Source organism: Zea mays, chromosome 1 (assembly GCF_902167145.1).
Source record: "Zea mays cultivar B73 chromosome 1, Zm-B73-REFERENCE-NAM-5.0, whole genome shotgun sequence".
Taxonomy (NCBI): Eukaryota; Viridiplantae; Streptophyta; class Magnoliopsida; order Poales; family Poaceae; genus Zea; species Zea mays.
Window position 1 is genome coordinate 227,779,866 of NC_050096.1, and position 22,196 is coordinate 227,802,061.

Sequence of the window (22,196 nt, forward strand, 5' to 3'; positions counted from 1 at the left end):
TACGGCATAGGTAACCTCCTTGTCAAGTGGGCTCGGGTTTGTGGCCGAGCCTTTGGCCCTAGCCTCGGCTCTCAGCAAAAATCGGGTGTCTCCACTGACCATAAGTTAACAACAAGTACAAGACCCATGCTACAGGCCATACCATCTACAGGGGCTCGGCTACGCCTCCTCATCTTACACGGCTAGCTCCAGTACTCCTAGCAGCCCTCCTTGAGGCTATAAATAGGGCGGTCCACGGCTTCAAGGAGGCAGACAAACACTTCACGGTTTTTACCTCCACCACGATATTGACATCTGCCTCAATCAACCCAGGGACTTGGCATCCTTCCCTCTCCCGATCAGCTTATATTCCTTACTATAAGCACTTAGGTGCAAATAATATAAGTCTCATCCTATCTCTGTTGAAAATATGACTTTCTCTCATTCGAAACAAGATAAATGACTTGTGTCATCTTGATCACTTATCTGGATCAGAACACGCGGCATTATTTTACTGGTTGGTAAGACCCTGAGGTTGAGACACCGAAAACATATATCTTAATTTATTTGTTTACGAGGATCTATTTTAATTTTAAATTTATTTTTTGTGAAGAGAGTCTATAATTCTATTTTACCATTGTTGTACAGTTGTTATACTATAGCATTAAATTAAATATAATTAGTGTATCGCCACAACACACAAACGGATATTACAGTAATAACGTCATAATATACCACTAGGTGGGTGCCCGTGCATTGCAACGGAAACATATCGTCAGCATAGGGAACACAGCTCCTACCAATCTGGTATCGAAGGTCTCGACGATCATGAGCTCTATCGCTGCCCTCCAGGCAGCAGCCGCCGCCAGCATCAGGCGGCCCCCAGCAACGTCCAGCGCGCTGGTCATAGCCTCTGCTTCGTCAGGAGCCATGATGCTTCGCCGATACTCTCCCAAATACTCAGCCTCCTTCCGGGTAGCGCCATTGGGGGCATGGCGGCCCCGCAGCCAATGGTACACTATACGACGTGGTAGACGGGCTGTTCTCTCAAGAGCGCAGCAGCCTGCTACCCCACGTAAATGGACAAACAAAAAAGTTATTGCTACAAACTTATGATAAGCTAGACAAACAAAAAAACAATGTAAATGATAGTTGTTATTATGAGTAATTTAGAAAGCGCTACAATAATACGACAACCCCATGAGGCCATGATGCACAATAACAGAGATCCACTATGCATAAAACTCCCAGGTGAACAACACCTGTGATGAATCTGCTACTGACGCTAGAGCTGTCAATGCTCCTCGTGCACCATTTGCTTGCCATTCTAGAATATGAACATGAGCAGTTAGCATTGTTTACTAACCATGATAACAAATATATTTGAAGCAACCTGAAACCTAATTCAACACAAGTAATTGTGTACATGAAGAAGAACAAGTAATTTATTCACGATTCCATCCAATTAAGGCGTCAAAAATTCTGGTGTATAATTCTCACTAAAATTCAAAATCGCTGAAACAGCATGTGCCTATAACCAAGAAGAGCAATACAGGTCAAAATAGACTGCCAGGACCTAAGATGTATGACATGAACATGTAATCTAGTATAGTAGAATATAGGCATACAAATTGTATAAACTTAATATCTCAATGCACACAAAAGACTTAAACAACATTCGATTCAGAGGTCTGGCATACATAAAGTTAGTAGTTGCTTGGTAATCAAATTACTTTTTTATCGAAGAAACTTGTAAGCTCAAAGATCAAAAAGAATTTGTTTAACATTTAGATGTCGTTTGGTTCACAAAATGTAACGTAAATGGTAATGATAACGATTCACACTCGAATACCGGGGGTAACAAATTTGAATAAGGCGGTATCCATTTGTAGTGTGTTATCGATTACAATTGGACTTAAACAAACATGATTTAACGTTATCAGTTATCCATTACGTTACCAATACATGAACCAAACGGCACCTTAGATGTGCTAGCTGCCCACATATATTTATATTTAAAACATGTAAACCACACACAAACCATATTGGTCTACATCAACCTGTTTATTGATGCAACCTCAATTAAAAAATGTGATGTCTTACAATTTTTAATAATAAGCAAATATGTCGACAACCGTACATTAATCTAATCCTTTTAAGCGATATTGATAAGTCTTTATTGTATGTTTGCAAGGATAGCATAGCGGCATGAATTGTCCTCGTAACTTAACAGATCAATTACAAAGTTCCTTCGAAGAATCTTTGCATCCTACACACAAAGACATAAGAGAACAAAACGTCAAATTTATATTATGTAACTGAAATGTATGTTTGAACATGAAACAAACATACTCCACTCACCCTATCAAATTCCATTCGTCTAGCACTCCCCCACATGGCCCTGGAGATCCACTTGCATTAGTGATTGTTTGGTTCCTAGCATGTAATTTGTCTCGCATAAAAGAATGTTATAATTAACTTTTTAATCTAAACACATGCCAATTTAGTTATTTGGACGTTTCATCCGAGCAAGAGAAACCAGTGCGCTCTTCTTCAAAGAGATGCATCTTCTGCCTGCTTATCCATCTTGGGATGATTGGTTGATGAGTAGAGGCACAGTCCAAAGTGGTGCAGCAAACCGGCAATGTGATCCGAATCATATGGTCTCGGGAGAAGAGCTAGCAGACAGGGAAGATAGTTGCAACTGCAAGAATTATATAATGATAACAACTTGCAAGTGCATCCTTGGAGGATGTACAAATGGGGGATGCAAATGTTAATAGCTGGCAGTTCTGGGAGGCTGTATAGCTTGTACTCGTGGTTGAGAAGAATCTACACTTCAATTGCATAGCAATATGATGGTTTGACACCTGAATCTTTTCTCAGTTCGTGTTATCTCATTTTTTTGTCTTATGGTGCATATACACCACGATTCCTGTGTGGTGGTACTTAAACTGAGTGCTTGGTGTTGCATAACACAAAAAACATCAACAAGCCTGATTTCATTGCAGATAATCTTGGCATTGCTGCTTATTATTTTGATTTTATAATAGTGTCTCATGGGCAGATTTATTGAGACTGAGAATTTGAGATTGACTGCTTCCAGAGGATGACACATCCTATTTCTATCCTGGCCTTATTTTTAGTTGACAATTGGTCATTTATGTTCAATTGAATGCTTAAACAAAAGGATGTATTAATGGAATTGGTTGTTTGGGATGGGAGATAAGAGACTACAGATGAGAAAGATGAGTTTAGTTGACACATGACAGTTTCATTACAAAATAAATAAACTCTTGGCAGTTTTTTATTATTGTTAAGCAAAAATAACAAGCAAAAAAATAAGCACAATTTATTTAAGATTAATCTGAAAGGGAAACCATACAAAAGTATGGATTAACTTGATCTGCAGATATGTTGTTCCATAATGCATCTGGTTAATTCACTGAGTTAATGCATCTGGATTAACTTGATCTACAGCTAGCATGGAAATGAACTAATAAAAAGAGAAATAACAAAAAACAATGAACTCATACAGCCAATAGGGTAAAAGAAAGGAAAGTACCTGCCAGCCGAGGAATCTGCAGCAGTAAAATGCACACCTGTCAACCGTCACATGAAATGCTGCTACTTGTCCAGACACCTATATAACACAGCACACCAGCATCACTGACTAACCAGATCCTCCACCACATGTACCAAATAAACACAAGTAGTCTCTTAAACAGTTATCGTGTATTTAATATGCACGTTGACAGCAATGATAGATCAGATAAGGAGAAAATTCCAGAAACTACAAGTGGAGTAAAAAATGCACAAATATATTACACGTATGTCTATGCCAATATAAATCATAGAATAGGGTTTATAGTAGCACAAGAGCCAATTTTGTTTTAATTTCACAACACATATACGTTGTAGGTGAATTTTATTCTGCATATTCATTGTGTCTAAAGTTGCCATAAAATTCTGAAACTATGATGTAAGGAAAATGCTTTGTACCATAAGGTCAGTCTTAGGCAGAAAGAATCAAATCAATATGATGCAGTCAGGCTGCACTTGAAAAATAAAATTCCTATGAGGCAAATCATCAATAACCAGCAACAGGTGAACTGTATATTGTAACCACATGAGTACACAATACATAGCGCTCATCAGTGTCATTGGATAGATTTTAGGCTTAAAAACTTGCAAGACCAGGCATACTTTTGCAATACACGAAATGCTGCTTATTGTATTTTCTTTGTTGGGGGCTCAGGGTTGTTGGTTTTGACACATGGAAAGAAATATGGAAGCTTTGGGCTGCACGTCCAATGCAAGTTTTTCATTTGGTTAGCTGCTCTAAATCAGCGTTGGACTGCAGTCAGGTTAGCTCACTGGGGACTTGAGCATCATGAGAGCTGTCCTTGATAAACTATGATTTGACAAAAAGTGACAGAAACTGAACAGTGGAACTTGAGTACAATGTAGAGTAACTTCTTGAGATAAATCCATGTGCCAATGAATGATTCAACAATTGATAGCCACTCATTAACCAGACCTGCCATATTAATTACTAATTGTCATAAGTTTTTAAATTATTTTTATTGTTCTTCTTGCTACTTACTGGCCATTTTGCTAATACAAAATTAATAGGCACTGTAGGGGGCACTTTGCATATCCTTCCCGCTAGGATAAGCCAATTATTCAAGGATTCTCATTGTCCATCCCCGCAGGTAAAGTCATCACATTGGTAGGAAGCAGTGGCTGTGGAAAGAGCAATGTCATTTCACTACTTCAAAGGTTTTATGATCCAACTTTAGGTATGCTTCTATAATCTTATCAGTGCAACTATATACATGATCTACTTCACTATTTTTCAACTAAAACCTGAACAAAAAGGGTCATATATTGTTTAATACTCGTACTTTTGTGAAGCATTAGTAACTGTAAGCTTAAGTAGTATTAAAATGCTTCAGTCATGTAAGAAGGCCTAATACTGCAGGTGACATATTCATTGATGGCCACAGTCTCAAGAAAATTGATCTGAATTCGCTGCGCAGAAACATAGCTTCAGTCTCTCAGGAACCATCACTATTTTCTAGTAACATAAAGGACAATTTGAAGATTGGTAAAATGGATGCAAGTGACAAGGAGATAACTGAAGCAGCAAGAACAACTAATGTTCATTCATTCATATCCAAACTACCAAATGAGTACTTGATCGAGGTACTTCACCACTTCCCATGGAAACTTATAAATACTTGGGGTCGTTGATCATCTTATTTAACCAAATATGGATCAGTGTTTTGACTTTTGAATCATGATTTGTTAAATTCCAACAAGATCTCTTAAGGACCAAAGTCGACTGAGTAATGCATTAATAATAGAACTTGAAAATTACAGATAGTCGCAATTTATTCCCATAGGAGAATCATGGATTTTTTCCACATTATTAGACATCCAAAGATTTAAAAATGATCCTACAATTAAATTGTTTCAGGTAGGAGAAAGGGGTGTGCAGTTATCGGGTGGCCACAAACAAAGAATAGCTATTGCAAGGGCAAAGAAGTAGGATCCACCAATCCTACTTCTGGACGAAGCAACAAGTGCCCTTGATTCAGAATCAGAGAAGCTAGTTCAAGATGCACTTGAGAGAGCAATGCGTGGAAGGACTGTTATCTTGATAGCCCACATGATGTCCACAATTGTAAATGATGACACTATTGTTGTCGTCGAAAATGGAAGAGTAGCACACACTGGGACACATTATGAGTTGCTTGACAAAAGCACATTCTACTCCAATGTATGCAGCATGCAAAATATAGACAAGGAAGCTGAAAATAAAGTGGCGAGGTAAAGTTAAATGTAGCCAATGGAAAGTTTTACTTGACCAATGTTTTATACTCAGTTAAGAAATTCTTCAATATGACTTATCGCTTCAAAAGTAAATGCGTGACTTATCGCTTCAAAAGTAAACGTGTCATGCATGGGTTGGGGTGTACCTTAGAATATCAATGAATAAAGTTTTTTCAAACTGGACACCAGCAGCTTGAAATCAAAGCAAGAGTTATTATTTACAAATGATGAACAGAACAAGAAACTGCCAAAAAATGAAAACACATCAACTCCTCAATAGGAAGTTTAGTGATAATAGTACATATTGTTGGAATGTGAACCCCAAACCCTAGAGTAGGGTTGGACAGTGTATTAATAGACCAGATAACTGGGCCAAGCCCATTACAAGAGACGGGTATTTAACACCCCCCCGCAGTCACAACTCTATCCTGTACAGATGTTGAGACTGGATCGAAAGTCTAAAAATACACTCGACGGTAACCCCTTTGTGAAAATGTCGGCGAACTGCATCGTGGTGGGGACGCTGAGAACCCGAACGTCACCGGCAGCGACACGCTCGCGGACGAAATGCAGGTCGATCTCCACGTGCTTCGTGCGCTGATGCTGCACGGGGTTGGTGGAGAGGTAGACCGCGCTGACGTTGTCGCAGTAGACGAGGGTGGCGCGCTGGAGGGGACTGTGGAGCTCGTGGAGGAGCTGGCGCAGCCAAGAGGCCTCGGCCACGCCGTTGGCCACGGCACGGTACTCGGCCTCAGCGCTGGAGCGAGAGACGACGGGCTGCCTCTTGGCGGCCCAAGAGACGAGGTTGGCGCCCAGGAAGATGGCGTAGCCGGAGGTGGACCGGCGCGTGTCGGGACAGCCAGCCCAGTCAGCGTCGGTGTAGACCACGAGCTCCGACGTCGGGGATGGCCGGAGTAGGAGGCCGTAGTCGAGGGAGCCGCGGAGGTAGCGTAGAATCCGCTTGAGCGCAGTGAGATGGGGCTCCCGCGGAGTGTGCATATGCAGGCACACCTGCTGGACGGCGTAGGCGATGTCGGGCCTGGAGAACGTGAGGTACTGGAGCGCGCCGGTGAGGCTCCGGTATGACGTCGCGTCGGCGACCGGAGGCCCGTCGTCCTCAGAGAGCTTCGCCTGAGTGTCGACGGGCGTGGAGCAGGGCTTGCAGTCAGACATGCCAGCCCGCTCCAGGATGTCGATGGCGTACTGGCGCTGGTGGAGGAAGAGACCCTGAGGCCGACGTTCGGCGGTGATGCCGAGGAAGTGGTGGAGGGGCCCCAGGTCCTTCATCGCGAACTCCCGCTGAAGGGCGACGATCGTTCGGTGAAGGAGGTCGGCGGTGGATGCCGTGAGCACAATGTCGTCGACGTAGAGCAGGAGGTAGACGGTGTCGTCGCCGCGCCGGTAGATGAACAGGGACGTGTCCGACTTGGCCTCGACGAAGCCGACGGAGGCCAGGTAGGAGGCGAAGCGGCTGTACCAAGCCCGTGGCGCCTGCTTGAGGCCGTACAGGGATCGGTTCAGCCGGCAAACCAGGTCCGGACGGTCAGCGTCGACGAAGCCGGTGGGCTGGCTGCAGTTGACAGTCTCCGTCAGAGTGCCATGGAGGAAGGCATTCTTGACATCGAGCTGATGGATCGCCCAGTCGCGGGAGAGGGCGAGGGAGAGGACGGCGCGAACAGTGGCGAACTTGACGATAGGGCTGAAGGTCTCGTCGTAGTCCACTCCGGGGCGCTGGGTGAAGCCCCGAAGGACCCAACGGGCCTTGTAGCGGTCGAGGGAGCCGTCCGAGGTCAGCTTGTGGCGAAATAGCCACTTGCCGGTGACCACGTTGGTGCCTGGTGGACGCGGCACCAGGTCCCAAGTGTGGTTGGCCAGGAGGGCCGCGTACTCCTCCTCCATAGCGCGACGCCAGTGTGGGTCGGCGAGGGCAGTGCGAACGGAGGAGGGTACCGGGGAAGCGTCGGGTGGAGTGCTGGTCGTAGTGGCTGCCAGGATGAGCCGGTCGACGGGGCGGAGAACGCCAGCAGCGCGTCGAGTCACCATCGGGTGGACGTGCCCGGGGTCGCGATGGATGGCGACCGGGTGGTATACGGATGACTCGGAGTTAGCCACCGGAACGTCGGGAGCGGCTGGAGGGCCGGCTCACGGCGGTGATAGACGACGGCGGGGTCGGCGAATCGGGCCGCGCTCGTCGACGGGCCCGCGTCGGGGGGCGCCGAGGTAGTGGCGTGGCCGCGGCGATGGTAGACGAGGGCGGGGTTGGCGAATCGAGCCGGAGTCGACGGGGTCGCGCGTGGCGCAGGCAGGATCGTCGGGGCCGCGCGTGGCGCAGGCGGGGTCGACGGGGCCGCGCGTGGCGCAGGCGGGGTCGACGGGGCCGCGCGTGGCGCAGGCAGGACCGACGGGGCCGCGCGTGGCGCAGGCAGGACCGACGGGGCCGCGCGTGGCGCAGGCATGATCGTCGTGGCCGCGCGTGGCGCAGGCGGGGTCGATGGGGCCGCGCGTGGCGCGGAAATGGGCGCGAGCTGTGGCGTCGTGGCTGCACGAGGAGCAGGTAACGGCGCAAGACGGGGCACCGGGGGTGGGGGTGGAACCGGGTCAGACTCGAGGAGGGAGTCAAGATCGGTGGGTGGGGTGGAGCCAGCAAGGGGAAACACATCTTCGTCGAAGACGACGTGACGAGAGATGATGATGCGGTGGGAGGTGAGGTCCAGGCACCGATACCCCTTGTGGTCCGGGGAGTAGCCGAGGAAGAGGCAGCGGGTGGAGCGAGGAGAAAGTTTGTTAGGGGCGGTAGCGGAAATGTTAGGGTAGCAGGCACAGCCGAACACGCGCAGGTGGTGGTAGGAAGGGGATGTGCCGTACAGGGCGAAGTGAGGTGTAGGGTGGCTCACCGCCTTCGAGGGAAGACGGTTGAGGAGATGCGTGGCGGTATGAAGGGCCTCTGCCCAGTAGGTGGCAGGGAGAGACGCCTGAAAGAGGAGGCAGCGGATCATGTTGGTGGTGGTGCGAATCATGCGCTCGGCCCGGCCGTTCTGAGCAGAGGTGTAGGGACACGAGAGACGCAACTGGACACCGCGAGTGAGGAAGAAAGAGCGGGAGGCGTTGTTGTCGAACTCGCGGCCATTGTCGCACTGCAGGGCACGGACCGGGCGCCGGAACTGGGTGGATACCCAGGCGAAGAAGTGAGTGAGGGTGGTAAACGTGTCGGACTTCAGCCGAAGGGGGAAAGTCCAAAGGAAATGGGAGTAGTCATCCAGAATGACCAGGTAGTACTTGTAGCCGGAGAGGCTAAGGACAGGAGATGTCCAGAGATCACAGTGGACAAGATCAAAGGCCTGAACAGCCCTGGACGTGGAAGTGGAAAAAGGAAGACGGGAGTGACGGCCGAGATGACAGGCATGACAGAGGCGCTCAGAAGAGGCCCGAGTATATGATATGTCGGAGTGGCCAGAAAGCTGGGACATGATGTCAGGTCCAGGGTGCCCGAGGCGACGGTGCCAAATGGCGGAGGAGGTGGTGGTAGTAGCAAGGGCATGTGATGGGGTGGTAGTAGTAAGTACAGGAGAGGAGGCTACTCTGGTGTGGGGAGTGGAGGGCAAGTGAAGAGAGTAGAGGGGGCCGGAGCTGTCACAGCGAGCGAGCACAGCATGTGTGGGAAGGTGGCGTATGGTGAGGCCCCGGGGGTCGAACTCCATAGAGCACTGGTTGTCACTAGTGAAGCGACGAACCGAGAGGAGGGGATGAGTCAGTCCGGGAGCAACAAGGACGTCGTTAAGGCAGAATGGTCCTGGAAGAACCGATGTACCTACTGAGGTGACCGGGAGGGTGGAACCGTTGCCGACGACGATGGAGGTAGGATGTGAGGGGTGGGGTGGATGGGAGTGGAGTAACGAACTAGTGGTGGGGGTAGTGTGAAAGGAGGCCCCGGAGTCAACCACCCAATCGGTGGTGGTTCGGGGAGGTGGTGGTGGCGAAGGTACGGTGTGAGCGGAGAGGGCCAAAGGAGGTGCCCCGATAGAGGCACAAGGAAGGGAGGAAGATGACACGGGCTCAACCGTTAGGGAGGCGATCGCAGCACGTGGGAAGACAAGCGGGCCAGGCACGTGACGGCCCCCCTGAGGGTGGACCTCGACGCAGTCCCGAAGGATAGGGTTCCAGACTGGATCGAAGGACACGAACATGCCCCGGATGAGTTGGCCGTCGTGGAGGAGAACACGCACAGTCACGAGAGCGGCGGGTGGGGTGAGGCTCATGTATGGTGGGGGAGCGGCATGGAGCGGCCCGAGGCCGGCGAGGTAGGGGGGCCCTCCATGGGCGAGGCCGCCGCGGATCGCAGCAAGGGCGATGGGGAGGTGCATGCCAGGGCTGGTGGTGGCAGCGGTGGTGTCCATGGCAGCCAACATAGCTGCAGTGGTGGCGGCGGTGGACGTGTCCATCGGGGCGACGACTGGAGGGCGCCGCAGCAGGGGTGGGACGCGGTTCTGCTGGCTTCCAGGGGGCGACGATGGCCGGAGACGTACAGGTGACGGGTGCAGCAGGGCCGGGCGCGGTCGGCCTGGCGGCTGCGGCCTGGGCCGGTCGCGGGCGCCTGGGCAGGAGCGGTGGCGCTGCTCGGTCGCGGGCCGCTGGGCGTCGGGGAGGCGAGGCGGGCGCGACCCTGGGCGCGGGGCTGCGCGGCCCTGAACGGGCGGCTCGGCAGGGCGCCGGGGCGTGCGGCCGGACAGGGTGCAGAGCACGGCGCGCGGGCGTCGGGTCCTCGGCGGCAGGTGGTGACGAGGCGGTGCGGCGGCCTGGGCGGGTCGCGTCCTGCTCGGCTGGGTGGGCGGGGCAGGTCCTGGTCGCGGGGAGGCCGGGGCTCGGCGCGCCTGGCCGGGTCCTCGGCGGCAGTCGGCGACGAGCGGCGGCTACGGGAGCGCGGCTCCGGAGGCAGCGGGCGGCCTGGAGTAGGCGGGCGCGCGAGCGCAGGCGGCGGGCGGCCTGGCGCAGGCGCGGCCTAGCGCACGGCGTCGCGGGAGTGCGACGGATGCGCGGGTACGGGAAACAGGGGAGGGCGGCGCGCCGGGGAGGGAGGCTGGCGGCCGGAGGTGGGAGGGAGAGGAGACGGCGGCGCGCCGGGGACAGGGAGGAGGTCGGTCGTTTGGGACCGACGGCTGAAAAAAAAACCTAAACCTAAACCTAGCTCTGTGATACCATGTTGGAATGTGAACCCCAAACCCTAGAGTAGGGTTGGACAGTGTATTAATAGACCAGATAACTGGGCCAAGCCCATTACAAGAGACGGGTATTTAACACATATAAGTACGATTACTAAGTAGAACTTAATGTTTTTTGTTCCATTGATTAAATAGCACTCCTGATAACATGGAGGAGCAAATTGGCGAAGCAGACATCAAGCAGTCCTCCACAAATCAGGGACCAAACAAAAAGCTAGAAAGACTGGAGTCAAAACAACCAAGAAATGAGAATGTAAAGGAAACACCCCTTTCTTCAGACTTTGGTATAAAACACGGTTTCGTTAATCAATAGGGTTAGCGGCAGGAGTTGGGTAGGGGAGAGGGAATGCCGGTGGGGCAGAGAAAAAAGGACGGAGGGAAAAAGTATTTGGAGACTTCATGCAAATAAAATCCAATTTTTCTAATCTTTTGCCTGGTACCTTGATTATCTATTCTTTTAGGGAACCAGAGCTGAGGTCTACTGCACCAGACTTATTAAAGGTATATTTGTACCAATTCTGAATCATAGCAAGTCTATGCTGATTGTGCCTGGTAATTTTGACTTATTGAATTTTTTTGCAGCATCCTTTTGTCACTGGAGAATTGGATGACCTGCAGCCACTCAATCATGCTGCACGCAAGTTTTGATATAGCATGTCTGATGCTGCTTCCTGCTCATTTTCTGGATTCCCACTCACTTTTGTAACTTAATAACTTCATCTAAACATGATACCGAACTCTTTTAATGAGATTCCTGCAGATGATATGCCAAATGGCTTGTAAGTGAATTCTGTAATTCATGTGTTCACTTGATTCTTCACCATATATTTTTTTCCATCTATAGCTTTAAGGATTTATTAACTGCTTCCAGGGGTTTGAATAAGTCTTCCAACTGGTCCACTATGAACTCCAATAAATCATCCAAAATCAAGCCCTTATGGGAGTGTGGCTGTGATGGATGACTATGCAGCAGTTGGATCTGTAAGAATTTTTCTTCAGACATTGGCTTTTCAAAATATTGCTTCCACATTTGTTGTGATGTGCATATGGGCTGGTTTTTTCACTGACCTTGTGCATGTTTTTTGTTGTTAAATATAGCCAATGGAAAGTTTTACTTGACCAATGTTTTATACTCAGTTCATCAATTCTTCAATATGACTTATCGCTTCAAAAGTAAATGCGTGACTTATCGCTTCAAAAGCATTGATTAGTCGCTAGTCACTAAAAAAATTAGGAAGCTAGAAGCTGCTTTTGGTGACTGCTTCTGCTTTGCCACGCGGCATTGCTATTGCTACAGTGGTCTGCAGAAGTCCGACCGACAAAACATGGAGTTTTTTTTAGCATTTTCTTTTAAAATCTAGTATTTGACAAATCTAATTGGGGCATACGTAACTCTATATAACCTTGTGATTTATGCTCAAAAGATAGAAGCTGCTTTTGGTCCCTCGTGCATGTTTTTTCTTTGTTAGGCAGATCGCTTTAAATTAAAATCAACTATTTAGAATGTTGTAACTGTAATGCATAAAGACAAAAATATTATACTCTTTTGGTCTCTTATATATGTTTCTTCTTTATTCGAAGCTGTATGTTTATTCTTTATTCGCTTCAAATTAAAACCGACTATTTAGACTCTACAATTCATAGAAACAAAAATATTTGGTGGCGCCCTAACAATGGCACCGAATCTATTCCTCTCTGATCCTGTTACGGTATTTGTGTCAGCTATTGTTTTTAATTAGATTTGTAGAAATATTAATAATATTTACATCTCTAAAAATATTAATATGGAGGAGTCACAGCGCGAAGGAGTCTGGCGCTAGGCTGGTTTGATCTATGGAGAGAAAATATCTGGCTATTCGATTTGGAATAGCAAGAAATTTCCTCCCTCATATATGAAGAGTCAATGCAACTGTTGCTTTTTTAGTTTTGGGAAGTCACACACATGAAAGTCTGAATCAGATGCAGTACTAATTGTTGAGCTTGGGATGCAGATATATGCAAATACCAAGATGTCAGGTGCTTCCCCATGGTATTGTTAACCACAAGTCTAGAACCACAAGCATTGATGAATTTTCAGCTTTGTGGTTGCTCGATCATAACTTGAGTTATAAGCCAGATTAAGGACAGGATTAGAACTGGCAGTTCGCCCCAGCAGCCTTCTGAGAATCTGAAGAACGTAACACACAACAACACAAGGACTGGGGATGGTTTAAACACCGACACCCTCAGTTACTCACTATGGACAACACGTGGCTGTTATATATACCAGTCACCAAGACGATTAACATCCAAGAAATGAGAATGTAAAGGAAATACCCCCTTTCTTCAGACTTTGGTATAAAACAAGGTTTCGTTAATCAATGGGGTTAGCGGCAGGAGTTGGGTAGGGGAGAGGGAACGCCAGTGGGGCAGAGGAAAAAGGACGGAGGGAGAACTCACCTCGGCGAAAACCAATGTGACGAGGGCGGACGCGAGGTGACGGCGGATTAGTTGAACAGTCGGGGAGCGGGCTTGCCGGAGTAGCGGATTGAGGACGCGCGGTTCTGCGCTACCAGGACTTGCGAGCAGTCTGCAGTACCTCCTTGGGAGCATGGTTTTTGAGAGCGGGGGTTCTTGAGAGCGGCGTAAATCTCAGAGTCGAGGGATGGCCGAGACGCACGGCGATGGAGGCGGAGGTTGTTGAGAGCGGGCGTAGCGGGTGGTGGTGGCGACAGATTTGCACGAGGATGGGGGTGGCTGAGAGATTTGCGCGTGGTTCGCCGCGGTGGTGGCGAGAGGTTCGGGTAGGGGATTCGTCGCGGGTGGGAGGGGATTCGCCGCGAGGGGCCGGTCGTGCGCGTGATTCGCCGCGGGCACGAGGGGAATCGCGGTTGGGGGCGGTCGTGCGCGGGATTCGCGGCATACGTGCTGGCCTGCCGAGGCGGGGGCAGTCTACACTGTCCCCTTAATAGTTAGTAGAGACTAGGTGGGTGCCCGTGCGTTGCAACGGAAACATATCGTCAGCATAGGGAACACAGCTCCTACCAATCTGGTATCGAAGGTCTCGACGATCATGAGCTCTATCGCTGCCCTCCAGGCAGCAGCCGCCACCAGCATCAGGCGGCCCCCAGCAACGTCCAGCGCGCTGGTCATAGCCTCTGCTTCGTCAGGAGCCATGATGCTTCGCCGATACTCTCCCAAATACTCAGCCTCCTTCCGGGTAGCGCCATTGGGGGCATGGCGGCCCCGCAGCCAATGGTACACTATACGACGTGGTAGACGGGCTGTTCTCCCAAGAGCGCAGGAGCCTGCTACCCCACGTAAATGGACAAACAAAAAAGTTATTGCTACAAACTTATGATAAGCTAGACAAACAAAAAAACAATGTAAATGATATATAAAGTTGTTATTATGAGTAATTTAGAAAGCGCTACAATAATACGACAACCCCATGAGGCCATGATGCACAATAACAGAGATCCACTATGCATAAAACTCCCAAGTGAACAACACCTGTGATGAATCTGCTACTGACGCTAGAGCTGTCAATGCTCCTCGTGCACCATTTGCTTGCCATTCTAGAATATGAACATGAGCAGTTAGCATTGTTTACTAACCATGATAACAAATATATTTGAAGCAACCTGAAACCTAATTCAACACAAGTAATTGTGTACATGAAGAAGAACAAGTAATTTATTCACGATTCCATCCAATTAAGGCGTCAAAAATTCTGGTGTATAATTCTCACTAAAATTCAAAATCGCTGAAACAGCATGTGCCTATAACCAAGAAGAGCAATACAGGTCAAAATAGACTGCCAGGACCTAAGATGTATGACATGAACATGTAATCTAGTATAGTAGAATATAGGCATACAAATTGTATAAACTTAATATCTCAATGCACACAAAAGACTTAAACAACATTCGATTCAGAGGTCTGGCATACATAAAGTTAGTAGTTGCTTGGTAATCAAATTACTTTTTTATCGAAGAAACTTGTAAGCTCAAAGATCAAAAAGAATTTGTTTAACATTTAGATGTCGTTTGGTTCACAAAATGTAATGTAAATGGTAATGATAACGATTCACACTCGAATACCGGGGGTAACAAATTTGAATAAGGCGGTATCCATTTGTAGTGTGTTATCGATTACAATTGGACTTAAACAAACATGATTTAACGTTATCAGTTATCCATTACGTTACCAATACATGAACCAAACGGCACCTTAGATGTGCTAGCTGCCCACATATATTTATATTTAAAACATGTAAACCACACACAAACCATATTGGTCTACATCAACCTGTTTATTGATGCAACCTCAATTAAAAAATGTGATGTCTTACAATTTTTAATAATAAGCAAATATGTCGACAACCGTACATTAATCTAATCCTTTTAAGCGATATTGATAAGTCTTTATTGTATGTTTGCAAGGATAGCATAGCGGCATGAATTGTCCTCGTAACTTAACAGATCAATTACAAAGTTCCTTCGAAGAATCTTTGCATCCTACACACAAAGACATAAGAGAACAAAACGTCAAATTTATATTATGTAACTGAAATGTATGTTTGAACATGAAACAAACATACTCCACTCACCCTATCAAATTCCATTCGTCTAGCACTCCCCCACATGGCCCTGGAGATCCACTTGCATTAGTGATTGTTTGGTTCCTAGCATGTAATTTGTCTCGAATAAAAGAATGTTATAATTAACTTTTTAATCTAAACACATGCCAATTTAGTTATTTGGACGTTTCATCCGAGCAAGAGAAACTAGTGCGCTCTTCTTCAAAGAGATGCATCTTCTGCCTGCTTATCCATCTTGGGATGATTGGTTGATGAGTAGAGGCACAGTCCAAAGTGGTGCAGCAAACCGGCAATGTGATCCGAATCATATGGTCTCGGGAGAAGAGCTAGCAGACAGGGAAGATAGTTGCAACTGCAAGAATTATATAATGATAACAACTTGCAAGTGCATCCTTGGAGGATGTACAAATGGGGGATGCAAATGTTAATAGCTGGCAGTTCTGGGAGGCTGTATAGCTTGTACTCGTGGTTGAGAAGAATCTACACTTCAATTGCATAGCAATATGATGGTTTGACACCTGAATCTTTTCTCAGTTTGTGTTATCTCATTTTTTGTCTTATGGTGCATATACACCACGATTCCTGTGTGGTGGTACTTAAACTGAGTGCTTGGTGTTGCATAACACAAAAAACATCAACAAGCCTGATTTCATTGCAGATAATCTTGGCATTGCTGCTTATTATTTTGATTTTATAATAGTGTCTCATGGGCAGATTTATTGAGACTGAGAATTTGAGATTGACTGCTTCCAGAGGATGACACATCCTATTTCTATCCTGGCCTTATTTTTAGTTGACAATTGGTCATTTATGTTCAATTGAATGCTTAAACAAAAGGATGTATTAATGGAATTGGTTGTTTGGGATGGGAGATAAGAGACTACAGATGAGAGAGATGAGTTTAGTTGACACATGACAGTTTCATTACAAAATAAATAAACTCTTGGCAGTTTTTTATTATTGTTAAGCAAAAATAACAAGCAAAAAAATAAGCACAATTTATTTAAGATTAATCTGAAAGGGAAACCATACAAAAGTATGGATTAACTTGATCTGCAGATATGTTGTTCCATAATGCATCTGGTTAATTCACTGAGTTAATGCATCTGGATTAACTTGATCTACAGCTAGCATGGAAATGAACTAATAAAAAGAGAAATAACAAAAAACAATTAACTCATACAGCCAATAGGGTAAAAGAAAGGAAAGTACCTGCCAGCCGAGGAATCTGCAGCAGTAAAAGGCACACCTGTCAACCGTCACATGAAATGCTGCTACTTGTCCAGACACCTATATAACACAGCACACCAGCATCACTGACTAACCAGATCCTCCACCACATGTACCAAATAAACACAAGTAGTCTCTTAAACAGTTATCGTGTATTTAATATGCACGCTGACAGCAATGATAGATCAGATAAGGAGAAAATTCCAGAAACTACAAGTGGAGTAAAAAATGCACAAATATATTACACGTATGTCTATGCCAATATAAATCATAGAATAGGGTTTCTAGTAGCACAAGAGCCAATTTTGTTTTAATTTCACAACACATATACGTTGTAGGTGAATTTTATTCTGCATATTCATTGTGTCTAAAGTTGCCATAAAATTCTGAAACTATGATGTAAGGAAAATGCTTTGTACCATAAGGTCAGTCTTAGGCAGAAAGAATCAAATCAATATGATGCAGTCAGGCTGCACTTGAAAAATAAAATTCCTATGAGGCAAATCATCAATAACCAGCAACAGGTGAACTGTATATTGTAACCACATGAGTACACAATACATAGCGCTCATCAGTGTCATTGGATAGATTTTAGGCTTAAAACTTGCAAGACCAGGCATACTTTTGCAATACACGAAATGCTGCTTATTGTATTTTCTTTGTTGGGGGCTCAGGGTTGTTGGTTTTGACACATGGAAAGAAATATGGAAGCTTTGGGCTGCACGTCCAATGCAAGTTTTTCATTTGGTTAGCTGCTCTAAATCAGCGTTGGACTGCAGTCAGGTTAGCTCACTGGGGACTTGAGCATCATGAGAGCTGTCCTTGATAAACTATGATTTGACAAAAAGTGACAGAAACTGAACAGTGGAACTTGAGTACAATGTAGAGTAACTTCTTGAGATAAATCCATGTGCCAATGAATGATTCAACAATTGATAGCCACTCATTAACCAGACCTGCCATATTAATTACTAATTGTCATAAGTTTTTAAATTATTTTTATTGTTCTTCTTGCTACTTACTGGCCATTTTGCTAATACAAAATTAATAGGCACTGTAGGGGGCACTTTGCATATCCTTCCCGCTAGGATAAGCCAATTATTCAAGGATTCTCATTGTCCATCCCCGCAGGTAAAGTCATCACATTGGTAGGAAGCAGTGGCTGTGGAAAGAGCAATGTCATTTCACTACTTCAAAGGTTTTATGATCCAACTTTAGGTATGCTTCTATAATCTTATCAGTGCAACTATATACATGATCTACTTCACTATTTTTCAACTAAAACCTGAACAAAAAGGGTCATGTATTGTTTAATACTCGTACTTTTGTGAAGCATTAGTAACTGTAAGCTTAAGTAGTATTAAAATGCTTCAGTCATGTAAGAAGGCCTAATACTGCAGGTGACATATTCATTGATGGCCACAGTCTCAAGAAAATTGATCTGAATTCGCTGCGCAGAAACATAGCTTCAGTCTCTCAGGAACCATCACTATTTTCTAGTAACATAAAGGACAATTTGAAGATTGGTAAAATGGATGCAAGTGACAAGGAGATAACTGAAGCAGCAAGAACAACTAATGTTCATTCATTCATATCCAAACTACCAAATGAGTACTTGATCGAGGTACTTCACCACTTCCCATGGAAACTTATAAATACTTGGGGTCGTTGATCATCTTATTTAACCAAATATGGATCAGTGTTTTGACTTTTGAATCATGATTTGTTAAATTCCAACAAGATCTCTTAAGGACCAAAGTCGACTGAGTAATGCATTAATAATAGAACTTGAAAATTACAGATAGTCGCAATTTATTCCCATAGGAGAATCATGGATTTTTTCCACATTATTAGACATCCAAAGATTTAAAAATGATCCTACAATTAAATTGTTTCAGGTAGGAGAAAGGGGTGTGCAGTTATCGGGTGGCCACAAACAAAGAATAGCTATTGCAAGGGCAAAGAAGTAGGATCCACCAATCCTACTTCTGGACGAAGCAACAAGTGCCCTTGATTCAGAATCAGAGAAGCTAGTTCAAGATGCACTTGAGAGAGCAATGCGTGGAAGGACTGTTATCTTGATAGCCCACATGATGTCCACAATTGTAAATGATGACACTATTGTTGTCGTCGAAAATGGAAGAGTAGCACACACTGGGACACATTATGAGTTGCTTGACAAAAGCACATTCTACTCCAATGTATGCAGCATGCAAAATATAGACAAGGAAGCTGAAAATAAAGTGGCGAGGTAAAGTTAAATGTAGCCAATGGAAAGTTTTACTTGACCAATGTTTTATACTCAGTTAAGAAATTCTTCAATATGACTTATCGCTTCAAAAGTAAATGCGTGACTTATCGCTTCAAAAGTAAACGTGTCATGCATGGGTTGGGGTGTACCTTAGAATATCAATGAATAAAGTTTTTTCAAACTGGACACCAGCAGCTTGAAATCAAAGCAAGAGTTATTATTTACAAATGATGAACAGAACAAGAAACTGCCAAAAAATGAAAACACATCAACTCCTCAATAGGAAGTTTAGTGATAATAGTACATATAAGTACGATTACTAAGTAGAACTTAATGTTTTTTGTTCCATTGATTAAATAGCACTCCTGATAACATGGAGGAGCAAATTGGCGAAGCACACATCAAGCAGTCCTCCACAAATCAGGGACCAAACAAAAAGCTAGAAAGACTGGAGTCAAAACAACCAAGAAATGAGAATGTAAAGGAAACACCCCTTTCTTCAGACTTTGGTATAAAACACGGTTTCGTTAATCAATAGGGTTAGCGGCAGGAGTTGGGTAGGGGAGAGGGAATGCCGGTGGGGCAGAGAAAAAAGGACGGAGGGAAAAAGTATTTGGAGACTTCATGCAAATAAAATCCAATTTTTCTAATCTTTTGCCTGGTACCTTGATTATCTATTCTTTTAGGGAACCAGAGCTGAGGTCTACTGCACCAGACTTATTAAAGGTATATTTGTACCAATTCTGAATCATAGCAAGTCTATGCTGATTGTGCCTGGTAATTTTGACTTATTGAATTTTTTTGCAGCATCCTTTTGTCACTGGAGAATTGGATGACCTGCAGCCACTCAATCATGCTGCACGCAAGTTTTGATATAGCATGTCTGATGCTGCTTCCTGCTCATTTTCTGGATTCCCACTCACTTTTGTAACTTAATAACTTCATCTAAACATGATACCGAACTCTTTTAATGAGATTCCTGCAGATGATATGCCAAATGGCTTGTAAGTGAATTCTGTAATTCATGTGTTCACTTGATTCTTCACCATATATTTTTTTCCATCTATAGCTTTAAGGATTTATTAACTGCTTCCAGGGGTTTGAATAAGTCTTCCAACTGGTCCACTATGAACTCCAATAAATCATCCAAAATCAAGCCCTTATGGGAGTGTGGCTGTGATGGATGACTATGCAGCAGTTGGATCTGTAAGAATTTTTCTTCAGACATTGGCTTTTCAAAATATTGCTTCCACATTTGTTGTGATGTGCATATGGGCTGGTTTTTTCACTGACCTTGTGCATGTTTTTTGTTGTTAAATATAGCCAATGGAAAGTTTTACTTGACCAATGTTTTATACTCAGTTCATCAATTCTTCAATATGACTTATCGCTTCAAAAGTAAATGCGTGACTTATCGCTTCAAAAGCATTGATTAGTCGCTAGTCACTAAAAAAATTAGGAAGCTAGAAGCTGCTTTTGGTGACTGCTTCTGCTTTGCCACGCGGCATTGCTATTGCTACAGTGGTCTGCAGAAGTCCGACCGACAAAACATGGAGTTTTTTTTAGCATTTTCTTTTAAAATCTAGTATTTGACAAATCTAATTGGGGCATACGTAACTCTATATAACCTTGTGATTTATGCTCAAAAGATAGAAGCTGCTTTTGGTCCCTCGTGCATGTTTTTTCTTTGTTAGGCAGATCGCTTTAAATTAAAATCAACTATTTAGAATGTTGTAACTGTAATGCATAAAGACAAAAATATTATACTCTTTTGGTCTCTTATATATGTTTCTTCTTTATTCGAAGCTGTATGTTTATTCTTTATTCGCTTCAAATTAAAACCGACTATTTAGACTCTACAATTCATAGAAACAAAAATATTTGGTGGCGCCCTAACAATGGCACCGAATCTATTCCTCTCTGATCCTGTTACGGTATTTGTGTCAGCTATTGTTTTTAATTAGATTTGTAGAAATATTAATAATATTTACATCTCTAAAAATATTAATATGGAGGAGTCACAGCGCGAAGGAGTCTGGCGCTAGGCTGGTTTGATCTATGGAGAGAAAATATCTGGCTATTCGATTTGGAATAGCAAGAAATTTCCTCCCTCATATATGAAGAGTCAATGCAACTGTTGCTTTTTTAGTTTTGGGAAGTCACACACATGAAAGTCTGAATCAGATGCAGTACTAATTGTTGAGCTTGGGATGCAGATATATGCAAATACCAAGATGTCAGGTGCTTCCCCATGGTATTGTTAACCACAAGTCTAGAACCACAAGCATTGATGAATTTTCAGCTTTGTGGTTGCTCGATCATAACTTGAGTTATAAGCCAGATTAAGGACAGGATTAGAACTGGCAGTTCGCCCCAGCAGCCTTCTGAGAATCTGAAGAACGTAACACACAACAACACAAGGACTGGGGATGGTTTAAACACCGACACCCTCAGTTAATCACTATGGACAACACGTGGCTGTTATATATACCAGTCACCAAGACGATTAACATCCAAGAAATGAGAATGTAAAGGAAATACCCCCTTTCTTCAGACTTTGGTATAAAACAAGGTTTCGTTAATCAATGGGGTTAGCGGCAGGAGTTGGGTAGGGGAGAGGGAACGCCAGTGGGGCAGAGGAAAAAGGACGGAGGGAGAACTCACCTCGGCGAAAACCAATGTGACGAGGGCGGACGCGAGGTGACGGCGGAGTAGTTGAACAGTCGGGGAGCGGGCTTGCCGGAGTAGCGGATTGAGGACGCGCGGTTCAGAAAACAAGGTACAACATATGTTTACGCCTTGCTAACACATTATTCACTATTTTTTCTTTTATAATGATTCTTATATTCAATATATTAAATATGCTATTCTAGAGTGTCTCGAATCAACTGACCATACAACAATACACTTCAAACCGTTCCATCACAACACCCATTATTTTGAACGTAAGTATTTTCTAAGGTGACCTACATCACAATTATGTACTTGTTTTAATTATATTGTGAACTGAGTATACATGTGATTAAATGTTGCACTCATTGCAGCAATTCAAAAGGCTTTGGTGGCGCGGAACGATCGTCAGTTTGCCGTTAGATATCTT

At 44.9% G+C, this 22,196-nt stretch overlaps 1 protein-coding gene and 2 long non-coding RNA genes across 7 annotated transcripts; 1 reads left to right on the forward strand and 2 right to left on the reverse strand.

Annotated features, from left to right (window-relative positions):
- Window positions 1-640: 640 nt before the first annotated feature.
- Window positions 641-13,953, reverse strand: LOC100274130 (uncharacterized). 4 transcript variants are annotated; one of them, NM_001365817.1, is made up of 4 exons: window positions 13,473-13,892; window positions 3,545-3,622; window positions 1,242-1,306; window positions 953-1,042 (listed from the first exon to the last, which is right to left on the reverse strand). In NM_001365817.1, the coding sequence occupies exons 1-3, from the start codon at window positions 13,623-13,625 to the stop codon at window positions 1,274-1,276; spliced, it is 264 nt and encodes an 87-aa protein (NP_001352746.1). In that variant the 5' UTR covers window positions 13,626-13,892; the 3' UTR covers window positions 953-1,042; window positions 1,242-1,273. The 4 variants fall into 4 exon arrangements, with proteins under 4 accessions (XP_008668250.1, NP_001352746.1, XP_008668258.1 ...); NM_001365816.1 differs by lacking the exons at window positions 953-1,042; window positions 1,242-1,306 and adding exons at window positions 1,969-2,248; window positions 2,341-2,380 and having other exon boundaries at window positions 13,473-13,771; XM_008670028.4 differs by lacking the exon at window positions 1,242-1,306 and having other exon boundaries at window positions 641-1,042; window positions 13,473-13,953.
- A 1,225-nt stretch (window positions 13,954-15,178) lies between these two features.
- Window positions 15,179-21,865, reverse strand: LOC103643352 (uncharacterized). Of its 2 annotated transcripts, none has more exons than XR_560968.3 (4): window positions 21,761-21,865; window positions 16,828-16,905; window positions 15,625-15,699; window positions 15,179-15,532 (listed from the first exon to the last, which is right to left on the reverse strand). It is a non-coding gene; the product is annotated as an uncharacterized lncRNA (long non-coding RNA). The 2 variants fall into 2 exon arrangements; XR_560967.3 differs by having other exon boundaries at window positions 15,625-15,941.
- Window positions 21,861-22,196, forward strand: LOC103643354 (uncharacterized). Its single transcript, XR_560969.2, has 3 exons — window positions 21,861-21,875; window positions 21,970-22,041; window positions 22,141-22,196. It is a non-coding gene; the product is annotated as an uncharacterized lncRNA (long non-coding RNA).

What these genes read in the sequence shown, in the direction of transcription:
- LOC100274130 (XM_008670028.4), bottom strand. Translation starts at nt 13,625, where the DNA reads ATGCTCCCAAGGAGGTACTGCAGACTGCTCGCAAGTCCTGGTAGCGCA. An exon ending in TCACATTGGTTTTCGCCGAG is followed by an intron (nt 3,623 to 13,472) that starts GTGAGTTCTCCC and finishes TGTGTTATATAG; the next exon opens with GTGTCTGGACAAGTAGCAGC. An exon ending in GCAGATTCCTCGGCTGGCAG is followed by an intron (nt 1,043 to 3,544) that starts GTACTTTCCTTT and finishes GTGGGGTAGCAG; the next exon opens with GCTGCTGCGCTCTTGAGAGA.